The following is an 18,364-nucleotide window of genomic DNA, read 5'->3' on the forward strand; positions in this document are numbered from 1 at the left end:
ACAAGAGTGTCCTGGTTAAGTGACTAGGGGGAGTAAGACAGGAAGAAGTAGAAGAGTTTGTAACCTGATTTTTGAGAAAGCCATCTCTGTGCTCAATGATTTCAGGTGATAGGGAAATTTCCCATCAAATGCCTTGACTACTGGACACTGTCTTGGTAGTCCTTTTATGAAAAGGCCAATATTTTTCAGGCAACGATTGGCCTAGACATATGGAAAGATTGTACTTGAGTTTCAAGGGAAAAGGCCCTGTGTGTCGTAGGCTGAGGCTGAAATAATACGACAATAACTTAAAATGTTCACTAATGGAAAGGCTTTACTAAAATAGGCTGTGGGCAAGGCCAGTGTAATATGGTGTCTGGCCTTGTTTTAAAAATCTCTATTTATTAGGGATGGTGGGAGGGGCAGAAGGAGAGAGGAGGGAAAGAGTGAGGAAGAGAGGGAGAGAGCACATGATGTTGGTGAGGGCGGATGTATGCCATGGCATGCATATTGAGACACTTTGTGGTCCGGTGTTCGTTTTCTTCTGCTGCTTTTATGTGAGTTCCAGGGTCAAACTCGAGATTTGTCAGGCTTGCAAAGCAATGGCCTTTACTTGCTAGGCCATCTTAGTAACCTGACATCCGGCCTTTCTTATGGCAAAGGAAATAGATAAAGCAACCGGTACTAGGGCACATGTTTAACATGGCCCGAAGGGTGCGTCACATGTTATAGCTCATCAGAAAATGGAAAGACGCCACAAGTTGTTCACTAGTCAGCCAGACAATGTGTTCAGAAGTACAATGATTTCCATAATTTGTTGTCTTATGTAGGGGTGTTTTTAAATTTTATAACTTACAATCTCTCGGCCCAAGAGTCAATAAAAATATGATGTGATACCAATGGAAGCAAATATTGGCTAGAGTTATGGGAATGACTTGAGTTTCACCTTTTGAAACATGTGGCTACCCTGATTTCCAGTTCTTACTTCTAATAGCTGTGGCTGAAGAAGCATAATTTGATCCCTGCCTCAATGGAACTTAGTGAACTAGGCTTGCCCATGTAGGGTACTTCTGTGCAGAGGAAAGCCAAGAATTTCCTCAGATGGGGAGAGTAGGGGTAAGATTTGTGGCAAGGAGGTAAATGACATGACTTCGTGTGAAACAAAGTGGTGATAAGCTATGCCTGTCAAAAATACTGTTTTCCTGTGTCAGGTAAAGCTCTCTTCATGAACAGGTGATTCTCCCATGAGCATCTACAGTAAATATATGTAAGATACACTAATATTAATTATTAATTCTTACAAAGTAAAAATGCTGAATTGGATTAGAAATCCCTGGTGGCCATCTGTTAGGATCTATCACTATTTTTTTTCAGTGAAGGAATAGATTACAGTTGTGACAAGAATTTGTAATAACTGTTGAGAGATAGAGAGTGAGAGAGTGAGAGTGAGAGAGAGAGAGAGAGAGAGAGAGAGAGAGAGAGAGAGAGAGAGAGAGAGAGAGAGAACTGTCCCCTAGCTTAGCCAAGTGAAGATTTAGTTGGGGAGTAGAGGACATAAACGGGTAGGTACAGTAGGGTGTTGGCATAGGAAAGAAAGCTGGGAACCTAGAAGTATTTTTATTTGGTTTTTGCCCCCCTGGCAAGGTTCCCCTATCCCTGATATCTTACTCTGGCCCAAAGCTCTGCTCATTAAATCCTTCCTCTGTGTAGGCCGTATCTTTTGCAGCCACGGTGTAACCCATGTACTTTGGTGGTTGTCTGAACACAGAGTCTGTGGCTCTTTTTGAATTCTGTCAAATGCAAAGATGAAAGTGAAGGGCCCTTTGATCATTGCATTATCAATTTAATACCACTGAGGTATTCATGACCCTGGCCTTCAGGCATCTTTGACTGTCATGGACTAGTCCTGCTTCGGTGTAGCTTAAGAAACCTTGATTCTCAATAAAAACCAACTGACAATGTATAATGTAAAACCTTTTCTAATGATCAGAAATCATTATTTCCTTATTAAAGATTTTCTGAAATTTGCAGCATGTTCTGTTCTCTTGATGTCTCTACAAGTTTGGTTCCTGGACTTTTTAGGGCTCTTCCCTGGATATTCAGATGGGAGCTGTGTCCAAAGAAATCGTCTAAGCTGCATACTAGAAGTGGTAGACTACGATGATATGATATTGCATTGGAAATCTAAACAACAAGAAAATCCAGAATTTGAAAACTATTCATTGATAAATTCAAATTGTGTTAAGATTACATTAGATGTTTTGCTTCGGGAGAAAAAGGCTAGAGGAATCTATTCAGAATCTATTCACCTAGCTTTGGCCGGGTGTTTTCAGATCCAGGTCAGGGGCAGAGTCTCCAAACACAGGAAGTTACTCCTTTGAGAGTGAAAGTGAAAAAGGGCAAGCAGGAGAAGGTGCAGAAGGGAGGGGAGAGGGCAGAGGGGACAGGAGAAGAGGGAAACGTGTGGATGCCTTGAGTAGCACAGAGCCACTGAAAGGGCCTAAAGACACAAAACTCCATACTTGTTGAGGTTTGAAAATGATAAGCTATAGTTCATTTTATTTAGAATGTGCTGGATTTGAAGTTTCTGGGCAAATGTCAGAGGGGATGTCAGTCGGCAGAGTGTCTATGTAAAACGTCAATCATTTCCATGAGTATATTTTTGAGGCGAGTCCTGATCTCAGGAGTGAGGCTACAGTTGACCATTTCAGTGATACGAACCAATGTCAATTACAGTTACAGGAAATGTGGTGGTTTGAATAAGAACGGCTCCCATAGGCTCTTGTATTTGAATGCTTAGTCATTAGGGAGTGGCACTACATGAGAAGGATTAGGAGATAATGCCTTTGATGAGGTGAGTGTGACTTTGTTGGGGGAAGTGTGTCATTGGGGATGGGCTTTGAGGTTTCAAAAGTCCAAGTCAGGTTCAAATCTCTCTCTCTCTTCCTACTGCCTGTGGATCCAGATGTAGAACTCTCAGCTACTTTTCCAGCACCATGTCTGCTTGTGTGAGTCACGTTGATAATGAACTAAACCTTTGAAACTGTAAATGATCCCCAATTAAATGCTCCCTCTTCTAACAGTTGCCTTATTCATGGTGTCTTTTCACTGCAATAGAACACTGATTAAGACAGGAACCAATGCTGATCATACCTCATAAAATATGTAGCAATATATTTGTGCTGTATTTGTTCTCATTTATAGCAAATGATATACTCTTCCTCAGTTTGCAGAAGCTTTATTATATACACTGGTGAATTATTTCCCTCTGGCTTGTTTTTGTTCATTTGACATTGCTTTTGTCCTAGAAGAGACACTAAGACCTTTGGTGATCATTCTGCTTTTATGGAGGCACTAGATCCCAGACACAAGAAGCAGTGGCCAACTCTTGTGTCTATCACAAAGTGGAGTAAATAAATATATAAAATATCCACAGTGCATGACCTACTTGATTCTACTTTAATCAAAACCTAAAACAAGCACACACAAAAATATCCAACATTTTGGTTCACATGAACTGTGTGTCTTTGAATATAGTCTCTGAGATGTGTTTTTTTTTTCTTTTCTGAAGGAGGACCATCAAAGTTTATTGAACAAAAACAATAAGAAATATAAAGTTAAGTTGTGTCATGGGATAACATAAAATTAAAAATACAAAGCATAAATGCTTTTTACACGATTTTAAGACAATAACCTAAAAGTTGAATGTCTTTAAGTCTGTGTCTCAGAAAAAAAATGAAATAAAAGACCCCATGGAAAAAAACACACAAATGCCACACTTCTGCCATAAGTGTTTAAAAAACCCTGTCTTTATTTTCTGGTAGCAGATTTATACATTTTCCACTACCCAGATTCCTGGAAGAGTGCTCTAACCTTCTTATTTAAGAGTGTCACAGAGTTTTCTGGTACAAACCAGAGGTTCGCGTGCATCCCTTCTCATCCTCTCCAGTCTCAGACACACCTTACACACCTATGCTTTGTGCACTGATTACACAACAGCTTCATGTTTCTCATGTGACATCAAGGCAGGACTCATATGTCACTACAGGCATCACTGTTACTTGATCCTTTTTCCGGCAGATTCTCTCCCTGAGTCCATGGGATATGATCCTTCAGCAAGTCTGCAACCTACCTGTCCGTTTGGCTGAGATCTTCTGACCTCTGCTCCTGACACCCTCCTTATATCACTCGTGTCCCTTAGGTGTCTCCACAGCATTTGTCTCATGCTTAGTAGCAACTCAACCTATGGCCATGCAGATCCAACTCAAGACCTAATTAATGGTCTCTGCAGCTGCTCATTCTTTTCACAGTCATTGTACAGAACTCTGGCCACGTTGGAACTTTCTCTCTGCAACGTGAGATCTCGCATGGAAGCTGAGGAGCCGAATTTGGTTTCAGTGTGCCTTTACAAGTAATTTTGCTTCATGAGTGAGTCTGTGCTGCCACAAAGCACCCTGGAACAGACCCTGATTTCCCAAACAAGGGCCTGATGAGAAACACATGTATTCTAATTCCCCTCACTATTCAGAAACATGGGGCAAAGGAGGAATCAAGAGAAGAAATAACAGTGAATCTACATCATATCCCTTTCCTTATATATCTGTAGATGGAGGAAGTAGGTTAAGTACTTTATCTGTTCTCTTGATGAGACTTACTCTTGGCATATCTTTTTCCTTCTTGAGGGTACCTTCTTCACACTCTTCCCCTTTATCCCATCTATGTGCTTGTTATAAAAGTGTTACACAAATAACTCCATTTAACCCTTATAACTCCATACAGGATAAGTACTTATTTTAACAGATGAAAAATTCTACAAGTTACTAGCACAGCTAGGGTTAAGATCCCTGTGGTTAGATCAAATCTATGCTCAACTGCTGTGTTGGACTCTTTGTTATCTGGTTAGGTGGGAAGACTATGAAAAAACACAAACCATACAGGCATGAAAAGTTTACTATTTTAGTGTTTTCAGATTTTGAGTTTATTTTTTGCTTAGAGACATGGACAAGAGGACCCTGAAAGATACAACATGTTGGGAAATCTGAGAGACTCAATATGCAAAGTGTAAGTGTTGTTATTTCAAACAGGAAAAGCAAACTATTTAAAAAATAAGCTGGAGAATGAGCCGACAGGCTCAACATTAGAAAGACCCTATTAGAGTGACATTTGAATCCCCAGCGTTCTATGTTGAAATTTTTACCTGGATGTTTCTCATTTCCTTTGGTTTAATGAATCCTATATTTTATAGAAAAATTAATTACATGACAGCATCTCTTATTTGAGTTTTTTAAGCGATTGCTGAAAGCCTACATCATAAGAAACAAATACAGGCTCAGGGAATGTAGAGAGGTGGGTTATTTAGTGACCGAATTCTCTTATGATACTGGCTTCTTCTTTTTCTATTTCCTGGTCTCAGTGTGTTCTGCTATACCATATGAAAATAAGTATATTTGATCAAAATTTTTAATCATAATTTTACTCTCTTACCTTTATACAAAAACATTTCAACCTGATTAGCATCTCTCATGGACCCTCTTGGTCTCTCCTCTTCCCTCCTTGTATGTACAGCTTGCCTCTGCCTAGTTAGTTTTCCTGCCATCATCTGCCCAGTAAAGCCTTTCTTTTGTAATTTATAGAGACTTCATTGACAGATTTGGGATTGAGAGTAGGTGCTATTGAAAATTTCATAAGTAAAACACACAATCTGAGAGTCTGTGTCAGTAGGTGGAGGCCAGTTCTTAAATTAGTGTTTTGGGGACAGATTTCTGAGGTGTTCTCAGCATGGAACTGACCATGATGACCAATTAATGTGACAGAAATCTACAAACACAGCACATACATTTTCTTTTGTTTTGTTTTTCTGGCGAGCTGTATTGCTTTGCTTGCACACTGATGAATATAAAACTGTCTGTACTTCATCCCCTGTAAGCCTTAGTTTTAAAATGTATGCATTTATATTCTGAAATATGTACCTATAGGTTTCCTTTGAACCTTAACATTATATGAATGGGGATATATATCTCTGGGAAAAAGATATAATGTTTAATTTAATATAGTATAAATAATATGTGACACATGAAAGTCTAGAAGGCAATATTTAATATCTACCCTGTTTTACTAATATTAATACACATATAACTAAAAAATTTAAGTAGTTATTGGGTTATATTTTTCATTTATATATAAGTTATCTAAAATCCTCCCTCTTTCTCTTCATTGTACTATGACTGATATTTTTGTAATGTTAGAGAATGCTGAGCCACTTGTGGAAAAGAGCAAGGAGTATAAACCTGATGGGGAACAAAAAGAAGAGAGGATAAGGACATGCAGAGTCGTAGATTTTGACATTTCCCAAATGCTATTACTCAGTGCTCACTGAGGAAAGGCGGGATGTTGAGGATAGAGAGAAAAGCCTAGATATGGGTTATGTTTTTATTTAAAACTCAATTTCATTTCAAACCCAAAGAGCCTTGGCTAATTCAGTCATTACATAAGTGTGTTTTGAGTAGTGGAAAGGTGACGGGTTTTGGTGACATTTCTAAATATTCCCTGGCCTCACAGATGCCATAACGCTGTAGGGCTGTCCTGTTTAGCCCTTGTCTGCTCCTCAGTGACACTAATTCAGCTTTTACTCTTTAAAACCCCCACACCAAAGAAAAGGCAAAACAAAAACAAAAACAAAAACAAAAAACCCTCCCCAACCAATAGATCCCTCCCACTTGTCTTTTATAAGAGTATTTTCAGGAGCATCATAGAAAAACAGTTACATTTTCTCATTTAATCAGTAAGAGGAACAGATCAATAGGCTTTAAATTCATGTCAGTACTAACATTTGGACAAATGTGTGCAGACTATTGAAAGCAATTCCATCTCTTAATTTTGAAGGGTATTCTCTCCTCTTTCTGATGGGATAAACCATCAACTGATGAATCTGAGGCTACGGTGTTGCAGTTGGGACAAATTCACCCTTGCTCCTCACTAGCTTTTGCTTATGGAAGGAGGGGCATCAAGTGTGGGGCAAGTAAGGATCAATGGCATTCCACTCTAGAAAATAACAGAATGGCAGAGGGGCCAGGCTACTCTAGTGGCTAAATGGGGTGGGGTTAGAAAACTTATCCTTATTGACCCTGACTTATTAAGCACAGTGGAAAGGTTTGTGTCACCAGCATTGGGAAGTGAGACAAGTTCCAAGTGTACAGGGAAATCAGGTCAAATTTCAGATGGACAAACATGGAAAGACAGATGATAGATAAATAGATGATAACTAGGTGATTGGTACATAATGATATATTTATAAGTATACACATATATGTACATATACTAGATGGTAGATTATAGGTAGATAGGTAGTAAATGATAGGTTGTAGGTAGATTGATATATGGTAGATAAGTGGATAGACAGATGATCATAGGTAGGCGATAAAACATCAATGATAGATTAAAGATAGATGATATATAAATAGTTAATATGTAGATAGATGATAGAAATGTAGATAGATGGGCAGATAGTTGACAACTTGTTGATAAATAAAACTATGGGGTTTGAGACATATTCAGTGGTGCTAAATGTATATAACATAACTTTATGTTGGGTGTGCTTCTTGACACAGTTCTATGGTTTAGCATTTCAACAAACAGAATTGACCAGATATAAGTGAAAACCTGAGTGTTTGCTTATAAAAAATGTTTTTATGAATAAGGGAATAGTATTTTAAGAAATAGTCTTATTCTATGTAGAACATGGTTACATGAACGTATGGTTGAAATGAACAAGAATGGGAATTAACATTAAGATCTATGTCTTTCTCCCACATATTTTTAAGAGGTGGCCAAGATGATTTTTATTTTCTTTTAATAGCAAAATTAAGTTGCACATGCAGATGGCAAAGGGATTGCTGATTTTATCTCTATCTGAAAGAACAATGAGACATCCTTTCTTTTAAATAGAAATTTATTTGTAAAACATTGTGTAATGTATAACAATGTACTTTAACCCAGAATTTATACTTGATTTTCTTCATACAGTAACATAATATTTAAGGAAGAACAGGTGTTGGATAAATCAGAAAAGCAATGGATGTCCTGATGATTTCTCAAACTATAGACAACATCCACCCACATCCTCCGTACATGTGCTTAACTTACCATAAACTTAAACTAGACTGCAATGAAAAAAAAAGTAAATAGAATCAATTAATGGTAAAACAAGAGAGAAATGCAACAAAGAATTCATGTTATTATCCTCAACTATAGAGAAACTTTCTCTATGAAATAGAGTTCTGGATACTATTGAACTTACCCCTCAGACACACCACTGTGGTATTTATAGGCACAGGAGGCATCTGCCCTGAGAATAGATTCTTAGCACATTCTGCCTGTTTCACCAGTGAAATGAAGTAGTCCGTATGTTCTACTTACTATGTAAAGTGCAAGCAACGAACAAAGCAGAACAAGAGATAAAAGAAGGTCCATGAAAGGGAGAAAGACAACAGCTTCTTTCACAAATCAATGGTCAACAATTTCTTGCTCTGTGATATATAAATGTTACTAACTACGTTTCGATTGTAGCTACAGTGACTGTTAGGAAGAACCACAGAGGGCAAACGGCATGTTTTGGCATCACTGCTGGCAATGGGGACTTCAAGGCAAGCCTTTTCCTCTACTTAAAGAAGGTCGTTTGGGCGACTATTCAAGTTGGAGTTCTGTGACAGCTCTCAGGGCTTTCAACCAATGAGAAGAACAAAGCTAGAGACTCAGGACACCAGGAGCTGGTGATCACCAAGTGACCAATACCCTGCCACAGGGATTGCTTTTGTTTCTTGACTTTCATGCCTATAAGACTTGGGAAGTCATGATTCGCAACAGCACTTGATGCTATCTGCTGCTTAGGCTGGGGGCTGAAGTTTTTCTTTTTTCTTTTTTTTTTTTTAACCTTATTGAAAGCTGGTGTGAAGAACAAAAGCAAAAGGAACTTCCTATGCTCTTCCAGGAAAACCAACCCCAAATTTCCTTATATACACTTACATGTCAATACCATCTATGTTAATTCTTTTTAAGATTAAACATACCTAGACATTTCCCCTGTTTTAATCATGAGTCAGGATTTTATGGGCTGTTCAAAATCTTGTGAATGTAATGTTCAATGGATCCAGATTTATTTAGCCAGAGTTTTAGTTCTGTCTCTTTTCTCCAGATACACCAACCAAATATTTGATTTGGTTGTTCCACATCAAGGCTGCTCATCTTTATCTCACCCCAGGAATAGGTTAGCCTTGTGATCATTTGTATCAAAACTACCATCTTGCAAGTGCTGAAATAGGCATGCCCCCTGGGTTTTAATAGTTGCATATTGTCTTACAAAATGTGATCTTGGAAATACAATATTTTCCATCATATTAGGACATTAGTCTTGGGCCAAAAAGCTATCTTCAGAACTATGCTCATAGTTCATAAAAGTGGTCACAGAAATTTTCTGAGAGCTTTGCAGCTTTTTCTGAAATGCTCATCTCTCACCCCCATCTCAAGTTTATTATTTTTTTCAATAGCAATAACCAAAACATAGAACATTACAAACTTCCCTACTAAGGTATAAGAAACTGTGGCTCAAAATAAGAAAAAAAATGTGAAAGAAACATCAACGAATAAGTTTTATAGCCAGAAGCTAAAGGTAGAAAAAAAATACACAAAGCTGTATGCACAAAGAATACCAAGGGAGGCTAGTAAACACTACCACGGAATGTCATGAAAATACTAAATTATAGTCAGTGATCAATAACTGAGCTAATAGAGAAATATACATGCTTAATTTGAGAGCTATGCAAAATATTTGATGTCTCAGACAATTGCTTTGGTGCTTGAATGAATAAGACCTACAGTACATCATTGCTTCACAAACTTCAATATGCATACAAACCATCTTAGATATTGTGAAAATGTACATTCTTGTTGCTATGCCTACGAGTGTGGGCATGACTCCATGCTTCTAATATTACACTTAATGCTGATGGGTTTTCTAAGGGTACAAAAAAGAATTAATTCCCAATAACATAAGATGTCAGGACATGATTCCAAATATGTTCAGAAATCTGAAATAAAGACACACTAGTCACAGATGTAGGCAAGTTTGTGAATATAATTCCTTTACTTTGTAAATATGAAAACAATATCTTAAAAACTTTTAAAAATGTGAATCATATATGGGCAATAAATAATAATGCACTATTTGGTTCTTCAACCACATAATAAGCATGTCTGAGAGAATTTAATTGAAATATGAACTTGGTCAATACAGTGCAAAATTTGAAGTGAACTATATCACATTAAGATATACTCAATAAAATTCTGAATCCCTTTCTATAGTTGCAGAATATGCAACACACAAGGCAATTTTTAAAGGACAGTTTGTTCAGCTTCTATTATTGGTAAAACACTGTGCTTTTTTCAGAGGTGGGAAGTGAAGACTGTGTTCTTTGATAAGACAAATATGCAGATAAAAAACAATCATTTTTCTGGCTCTGGACCATAGCACATAAATACATGCATTAAAATTACCTATAAATAAACCAGAGCTGGGAGAAGTTAAATGCACCAGTGCAATGAAGCTGTGGAGCTGCAGTCTGTTTAGGCTGCATTGTATATATCCATGACCCTGACTCATCCTTCTATGCTGGAATTCAAGTCTGTATAGGCATTTCATATATTGTATACATTCATCGCCCTGACACATCCTTCTATGCTGGGTTTATAAAAGAGTCATGTCTAGTCACATTGAGACTTCTCTGCCTTGCCATGTCATCCACTAAACCTGGGTTCTAGAAGCATTATTGCCTATTTGATCCTCTGTACTCCTCAGTAAGCTTTAGCTGAGAGTGAGGTTTAGATGTTGCCCCGAATTGTTATTTTGAATATCAAGTGGCTAAATTATTTGCTACATTTGGAATGGATAGAGTGTGTGCAGACACCTGATGGTGTGCACCATGGAAAACGGCAAGTTATTTTATTTATTTAACTTTAAAGCTTTGACCTCAAGTATTCTTCCTAAGGCCAAAAATATTCCTTCAAAACCTTTAAAATTTCATTGTGGTTAATAAGTAAAGTAACTTCAGGATTAAAATAGCTTACAAGTGACTCCTACATGTCCTGTTGCTTTGCAGGTCCGTTTTTTTTTTTTTTTTCATTTATAAAGTCAGCTCTGTACAGACAGTATCTATATAAATCTCATACCTATAAAAATCCCTCATCCCATAGAAAATAAAATTATGTGTGCTGAAAATCTAGAAATGGAGTACAATCTATGTTAACCCAAATTTAAATGATTTTTACTGTTTACTACTTATTTATTACGATGAAAACTAACTCAGGATCCAACAAATAGCTGAATTTCTAAGTGATATGTTATTTAGCAAATTGAATCTGTCCATAAAGGTTTTCTGGAGCTAACAATTAATTGGTACAAATGTCATCTCTCTCTCTCTTTTAGTGTAAAGCAGATTGTTCAAAATGTTAGCTTGTGCACGTGTTATAAACCCCATATGTTGATTTTTGTGACAATAAAAAGCACAGTTCATTAAAAACAAGTAAAAACCAAGTTTTTTTTTTTATTGGTCAGAGTTTTGTCATTGGTATATGGAGGCTGTTCCATGGGCCCATCCAGATCTCCTCCTCATCTGATGGTGTATTGTCACCGTGGGATTCCATCGGCTCTCTGGAGAGCCTACTGTCTACCATGGACTCCTGCTCAGCTGTACTTTTCAGCCTGGTCCCCGATGGCTTCCCTGCCGAGTGCTGAGCCACCACAGGGCACGGGGCAAATGTGACCAGAGTTGGTGTTCTTTTCACTTTCTCCGTGGGACACGGCCCCTTGAACAGCGTGTTCAGGGGCACATTCTCCTCACAGGTCACTGCCAACTTGTCTGACTTCTTCAAATGCCTCCCCAGCTGCACAGGGGAGGGAACCTTCAGGTTATCAGCGAGGCAGGCGCGGCGTGTCCTCACCACAGAGCCATTCTGTGCGATGTAGATGTTGCCGTTGACATGGCTGTGCCCACCGGGCTTGTGAGGACAGCTTCTCTGACACTCGGGAGCACTGTCTTCTCCAGCGGAGCTGCTTTCATACTCTCGATCGACCACTAACTTGATCATTCTTCTTCTTGCCCACTGGGGGAAAAAATAAAGAACAACAACACACAAGTCATTCTCAAAGGAAATCGAAGGTCTGTGCAATCCACAGCAATTCCTGGAAAAGTGGAAAGTAAATTCTCCGGAGGGAGGAGGAACCTTTCCATCTCCCTTTCTTGTCTCCAATTCTGTATTGGATTCAGAGTTTAAACATCCTTGAATAAAGTGTTGCTGAGTTTGGAAGCAGACCTACTAGGAAACACTTTCTTTTTACATCAAAATACAGTGAGATGTGAAAAGAAAAGCGTATTATCCATAGTTAGCTAAGGTCCAACTCATCATTTTACAGCTTGCCCAGCTATTTAGGGAGTAAGGCAGAAAGCCAGGCACAGAATTTATACATTGTATCCATTTTTTAATGCATTTCTTTTCAGTGTTTTAAAGATATTTCTGAATGTACATCACTCTAGTTTGTAATTCACTTCCTCATGTTAGTGAAATGTTGGTACATTTAACGTGTGTCATGAGTTGAAGCATCATGGTGTTCTGGGTCATCTCACTTAGACTCCACTTACTTAAAGGAACTATCTGTCCAACATGGATGGGTATTACTACACAAAATAGAAACTCTACTTATATAAGCAACTGGAATACAATGGATAGTTTCACTGACTCAGTTGTCTTTTACCAACCAACATCAGAAGCGATGAGGAGCAAAACATAAGTAATGCTGCGTGTTTCTCCAAACAGTATGGCACTTTGGGGGACTGTGAATGCTCTCTCTGCACTGAATAGGCCATGTGTATTTTAAGTAATGGTGTTTATTTGCCCAGAAGAGAAGCTGTAACTGGCACAATATATTTTAAATACAACATAAATGGTAATCACTTTTAACTTTCAAAATACGGTTTCATTTAAGTCCTAGAATTTGAAGGTGGGAGTTGATGCAGTGTATCCTTGATACGACACCCTTTCCGTGAGCAGAAATGTGTAGAAACAATTACTCATATAACTTGTTGTTTGTCTAGTATCTCTTCCGCAAAGACTACATATTTATCACATACATGCGTATCTTTTGTAGTTATAGACAACTGTCACTGATCATGCCACTTTATAGTCAGTATGGATGTTTCCCTGTTTGATGGTATAGGAGACGGTAGTTGGTTTTGATCTAATGTATTTCCCCATGCACATCTATGTAGGTAGCACATGTAATCATTTTTTTATGACTTCTTTCTGAACTTGAGTCAGAGTGAAATCATTCTACTGTCAGGAATCATTGCAGAGAACACACAGAAGGCACTGCACACAGGAGCACACACCACCGCAAATCCCACCTACTAGGAACTCTTCTAAAGGGCTGTGTTGTAACCCTCGGAGTTTGCCCCTGGAGACTTCTTTGGGTCCGCATCCTTCCTTCTGTCGTAATCAGGCACCTGGAAGCCCCAGGGGCCTCCAGAGAGACTTTCACTAGTACTGCTGCTACTGCTCAGTTCTGATTCTGCCTCACTTTCCACACTTCTCTCCACGGAGGCTGATTCTGCACTGCCCTCCTCAGGGACATCTTGAGCCTCCAGGTCTGCGGACTCATCCGTGGGAGCTGGTTCCCCCTCTTCCCCTTCTTCCGGCTGTTCTTCTTCCTCCACCGGAGGCTCTTCCTCCTCCTCTTCCCGTGGCTCCTCTTTCTTGCCCTTCACTTCCTGGACTTCCTCTACCACAGGCCTTCTTCTAGCCAGCACGATGTTTTTTCTTGCTTTCTCTCCTTCTGACTCAGTGGACTCTGATTCCTCCGACTCAGGGGTGGAGCTCTCCTCCTCTTCCTCAGACGGGGTCTCGGACTCAGATTCTTCCGTGGTCTCGGACTCGCTGAACTCGGACTCTGTTTCTGTGTATTCTGTGTAGTCGCTGGACTCCTCCTCTGATTCCACGGTGCTTTCTGTCGCTTCCTCCTGGTCTAGAGTTAGCTGTAGATAGTCTTTGTCCTCTTCCTCAAGGCGCCTTCTCCACTCCTCACCCTCGAGGTCAATGCCTCTTTTCTCAGCGAGACCTCTGACTTTCTTGAAAATCATGGGGAAAATCCTGGCTCTCTTCCACGTTGGGTATGTGGGCTCAGCGGCTGGTGGCTTCTCAACGGTGACCACTACCTCTTCCTCACTAGGTTCTCTAATTTCAACTTTGGGTTTTTTAACCTTTTCTGGCTCTTCCTGAAAGTTTTGAGAGTGCAATTCAAATGTTAGATGCAATTCTGATGTTAGCTTGAGGATAGTTATGACGTGATCGTGTCCCTCATAAGTTAAGCGGGGACTCATAGTTTGGGTAATAGCCTCATGCAAGCTATGCAAATAGTCCCCCCAAAACAAGGACAATATTCTTTTCTGATGATAGAGAGAAGCTGGCTGGCAGACAGTAAGTTATTTTATTTTGGCTTTCTGGTATTAATATCCAAATCTAATGGTCTTTCTTTTCTGTTATTTATAATTTCATTAAAAAAAAAAAATCTTATACCAAGAAAGAAATAATCATTGCCATTTTCCTCTCCAAATCTAGAGTTTTGGCTTGTTAGCTTTCTGCTGTGTTTCAGAATTTTTAAAATTCATGTAAATACATTAGGTAATTTGAAAGTTTATGAAAAATCTAACTGTCTTGTTGAATTTTGAACCAATTAGACCTGCAGTAACAATCATTTCATGGAAAGAAAGGGTTGTTTGCAAAATAAATATTAGCAGGCAAGGTATAAGAATTTGAAAGAAATGATTAATGTTAACTTAGAAATGAATCACATAATATTTAAAAAATACTGGTCAAGGTATTTTATTCTCTGATAATTGAAATACAAAGACTGAATTTTTTTATAACTTTTAGTTAAGCAGATAGTTTAAGAACAAAAGTAACCAGGTATTCTATAATTTTTATTATATTTGGTTCTTAATTCTGTCTTTATAGAAAGACATTCATGATTTTAGGAAGCATATTTATTGTAACTTCTTTCAGTTGTTTAAACTTGTCTATAGAAGGAAATAACCTGAAAAAAGTTAAAGAATTTCCCTCAATAGATAAGAGGATGAAATAAGAGCACTGTGACATTTCTTTGAAAAGCAAATACTGAATTATTAGGACTTCTCAAAATTGGAATATCGGACAGCATGTTAGTCAAACCGGAACAACAATACTGTTAGCGCATTGCTACTTTACTCAACAAAGTCGCGACAATTACCTCTTCCTCTTCATATTCCTCCTCAGCTTCTGCCATCACCTCACCATACTCCTCCTGTCCAGCAGGTGGGAGCAGTCGGCGGCGACTTCCATACTGGGGCATTTCATACCTGTAACATAAACTTGTAACTTAAGACATTTTTCATACGTGTGTACAATCTACCACAATGACCTCTGCTTTCCTCGTTTTCTTCATCATTGCATCAATAGATACTTAGACAGGATCTATTAAATACCTTCTAAAAATGAAACAAACAAAACAAAACTACATGTTAAGAACCACTACCTGATGGCCAGAGCGGGTTTTTTAAATTTTTAAATTTTTTTTTCCCCCCATAAACCCTTAATGAAATACCCTGGAATAACAAGGAAGAGAGTTGTTATTTCACATGTAAATTTGAGGAGAGACGAGAAGTAGGAAAAAGAAAGATGTAATATTTCACCACTAAATGAAGAACCAAGGACACCAGGGAGAGTCTACATACAAGTATGTATCTCACCAAGGATGTAAAAATCTATGTCTTTACATGAAAGTTTGCATGGAATATGGCCTGTGGGGCATTTTTCTTCTTCAGTAGTTTTTGTAGGTTGTTGGCTTAAGTGTGCACAATTAACTCTACCTTTTTATACTTGCTATTAGATTCTTAAGTATATTTTCTGTTTTTATTTTTATTTTTTTCACTGCTCTGGCACAAAACGTCAGGTAGACTGGTTAGGTAAAATGCTAAACACAGCATACAGAGTAAATGGTGAATCCAGGAATTGAGCAAACATGTTTGACTTCTATGAACCCTCTTAGCACATTTCTAGAAATACAAACAGCATAAATGAAATAGCAAAATGGTCAGAACTTGACTAACATAAAAATCATATACACTATTCATTTTCAAATGTAAAATGGGGACAATGACGTTTTAAAAATAAATTCTATTAGTAATAATAACTTCCAATTACATCTAAAAATAATACAGTACAATTCCATATGAAAAACTGAAGATGTACCCATGCTCATAACTGTAATAATCTTGTCCATATTCCTGGCCAGGATCAATCCCAGATTCCATGGATAAATCCTATTGTTCAAAAAGAGAAATTTGCAATTTTTAAATAAATTCTTTACATATTTCAGTTTTAAATGAGATTTCCATACCTATAGTTCATGTCTCTCCAAACATGCCTGCCAAAATAAGTTTAATGACAAGTGTCGTTAAAGAAGGGAGCAAAACATTCCTGTTCTCACAATTTCAACTGTGGTCGTGGAATCTATTTGTCATTCATGTGTGAATGGGAGAGCTCAGTTTTCCTGATGGTAAAACTGGAGCATTTTCAGGTGGGTAGTTTTACTTGCTTTTAAGATTAAAGTAATCAATATTAAACTACATTGTAACTTATCAAGTGCCTTATGCAGACAGGAAAACTATTACAATAACTTTACTTGTTCTGTCTTCCTAATATGGTTCTCTGTTACCAAGTGCTCCCTCATCAAACATTTTACATCATCCAATAGTAATTCATACATTAATAAGAACTTCAGCTTAATGCTGATTCTGGGTTAAAGACCCGCGCTTTCAGATCTTACTAAGGTTTCTCCTGACTCTTGATAATACTCACTTCTCTCAAATTCTTCTCTTTTGCTGTGCTTTGAGGTGTATACACAAAAGCAATTTAAGTAGCTATTAAATTAATTTCCACACATTTCCATTTTAATTCCATTATATTAATGATAAATGGCAAAACTTAAGAAGATTAAATTTACAATGGAGTAAGATAGCAGGACGGGAGAAGCTGTAACTCTCCACAGGAAAGTGGGTTGGCAAATATAGATAAGCCACTATTGATAGGAATTGGTTTTGTTAATAGGTATGTAGCATGAATCAGGAACTACTGCCCTTCAGTGAAGGCAAAGAGGAATCATTTATAAGGCACACAAATTCATAACCTATGTGATAAATATGGACAATATCTCTTAATTATGCCACAACTTGCCAAATCATTTAAAAGAATAATTGTGATTAACCTAAACCAAAGAATTCTATCAAAAATCTGGGATTTGGGTTTTTCTTGAAAAACAAAGGCATGGCATTATCACATACTCCAAGAATCTTGTTGGTGTTTCCTGCCTTCCATGAGGTCTGGTTCCTACTCATCCACTCCACTGCTCCACATCCATACTCAGCATCACCCTGCAATCTGCCCCCTGCCTTGCTCTCACTTTATGAGGGCTGTTGATGTGTACATTCCCAGCCAAGTTCCTGTAGCTGCTAGACCCACAACTGCCCTTCTACAATAATGTCAAATGACTTCTTAACTTACAAATGCTTGGAAAACCAATTCAGGTGTGAGTTAAAACTCATTTAGCATTTCCATTAGAATAAACATTTGAAAAAATAATTAGCAATGTCATATGTTACCATGGACAGTAGGCAGCTGGTACCCGTAAAATTTTGGGGTGCATGTGCGGGGGGGGGAATATAAATTTGCAAAACCTGTTGGAAAATGTATACCACAATATATTCTTCATAACAGTCCCAAATCAGCACCAATGTGAAGGTCCAAGAAATTAATCCATTGCAGCATGTCAGCACAGGATGGGCAAAGGAGGCTGGGGTCAAGTTCAGACAGAGCACAATGTGAGATCCCACTCACAAGAAGTTAGAAAAGAGGTAATATACACGTTGCATGTTATAAGCCTGGAGAGCACTTAGTATGAGGGAAAGCTGTGCTCGAAGTTGACTCACGTGCTAGTCACGCTCAGGAGTTCACTCTTGAAATTTCCATCTAAGTGGTTTATTTGTGCTTTGTAGCTATAGGTTTTAGTTCAACAAAATTTTCCATTATGGGAAGGGAAGCATAAAATGAGGTTAAGAAAGAGCAGTAAGAAATTAGAACAAAGTTAAAGCCGAGTTTTAGGTTACTTCAAAAAACATGTAAGCTCTACACTGGTGAGTTCAGACTTTTAAGTGACTAATAGCATAATTATGTTGGTTTACATAAGGCAAGCATCTCAGAAATGCTACGTTTACACTGATAATCAATGCATGACTAATCTAATACATAT

The 18,364-nt window shown here is 38.1% G+C and overlaps 1 protein-coding gene across 2 annotated transcripts in view; it reads right to left on the minus strand.

Moving 5' to 3' along the window:
* Positions 1 to 11,560: 11,560 nt before the first annotated feature.
* Pcdh15 (protocadherin related 15) overlaps positions 11,561 to 18,364 on the minus strand; it is a 1,398,279-nt gene continuing 1,391,475 nt past the window's right edge. The window contains exons 36-37 of one of the 2 annotated variants that reach the window (XM_037199986.1): positions 15,308 to 15,416; positions 11,561 to 12,132 (exon numbers count right to left, since the gene is read on the minus strand). In XM_037199986.1, the coding sequence (XP_037055881.1) occupies positions 11,581 to 12,132; positions 15,308 to 15,416 (661 nt within the window). In that variant the 3' untranslated portion in view covers positions 11,561 to 11,580. Of the gene's footprint in view, positions 12,133 to 12,184; positions 14,298 to 15,307; positions 15,417 to 18,364 lie in introns of those variants that run through there. The other variant, XM_037199987.1, reaches the window with a different exon arrangement.

This window comes from Peromyscus leucopus, chromosome 16_21, assembly GCF_004664715.2.
Source record: "Peromyscus leucopus breed LL Stock chromosome 16_21, UCI_PerLeu_2.1, whole genome shotgun sequence".
Classification (NCBI taxonomy): domain Eukaryota; kingdom Metazoa; phylum Chordata; class Mammalia; order Rodentia; family Cricetidae; genus Peromyscus; species Peromyscus leucopus.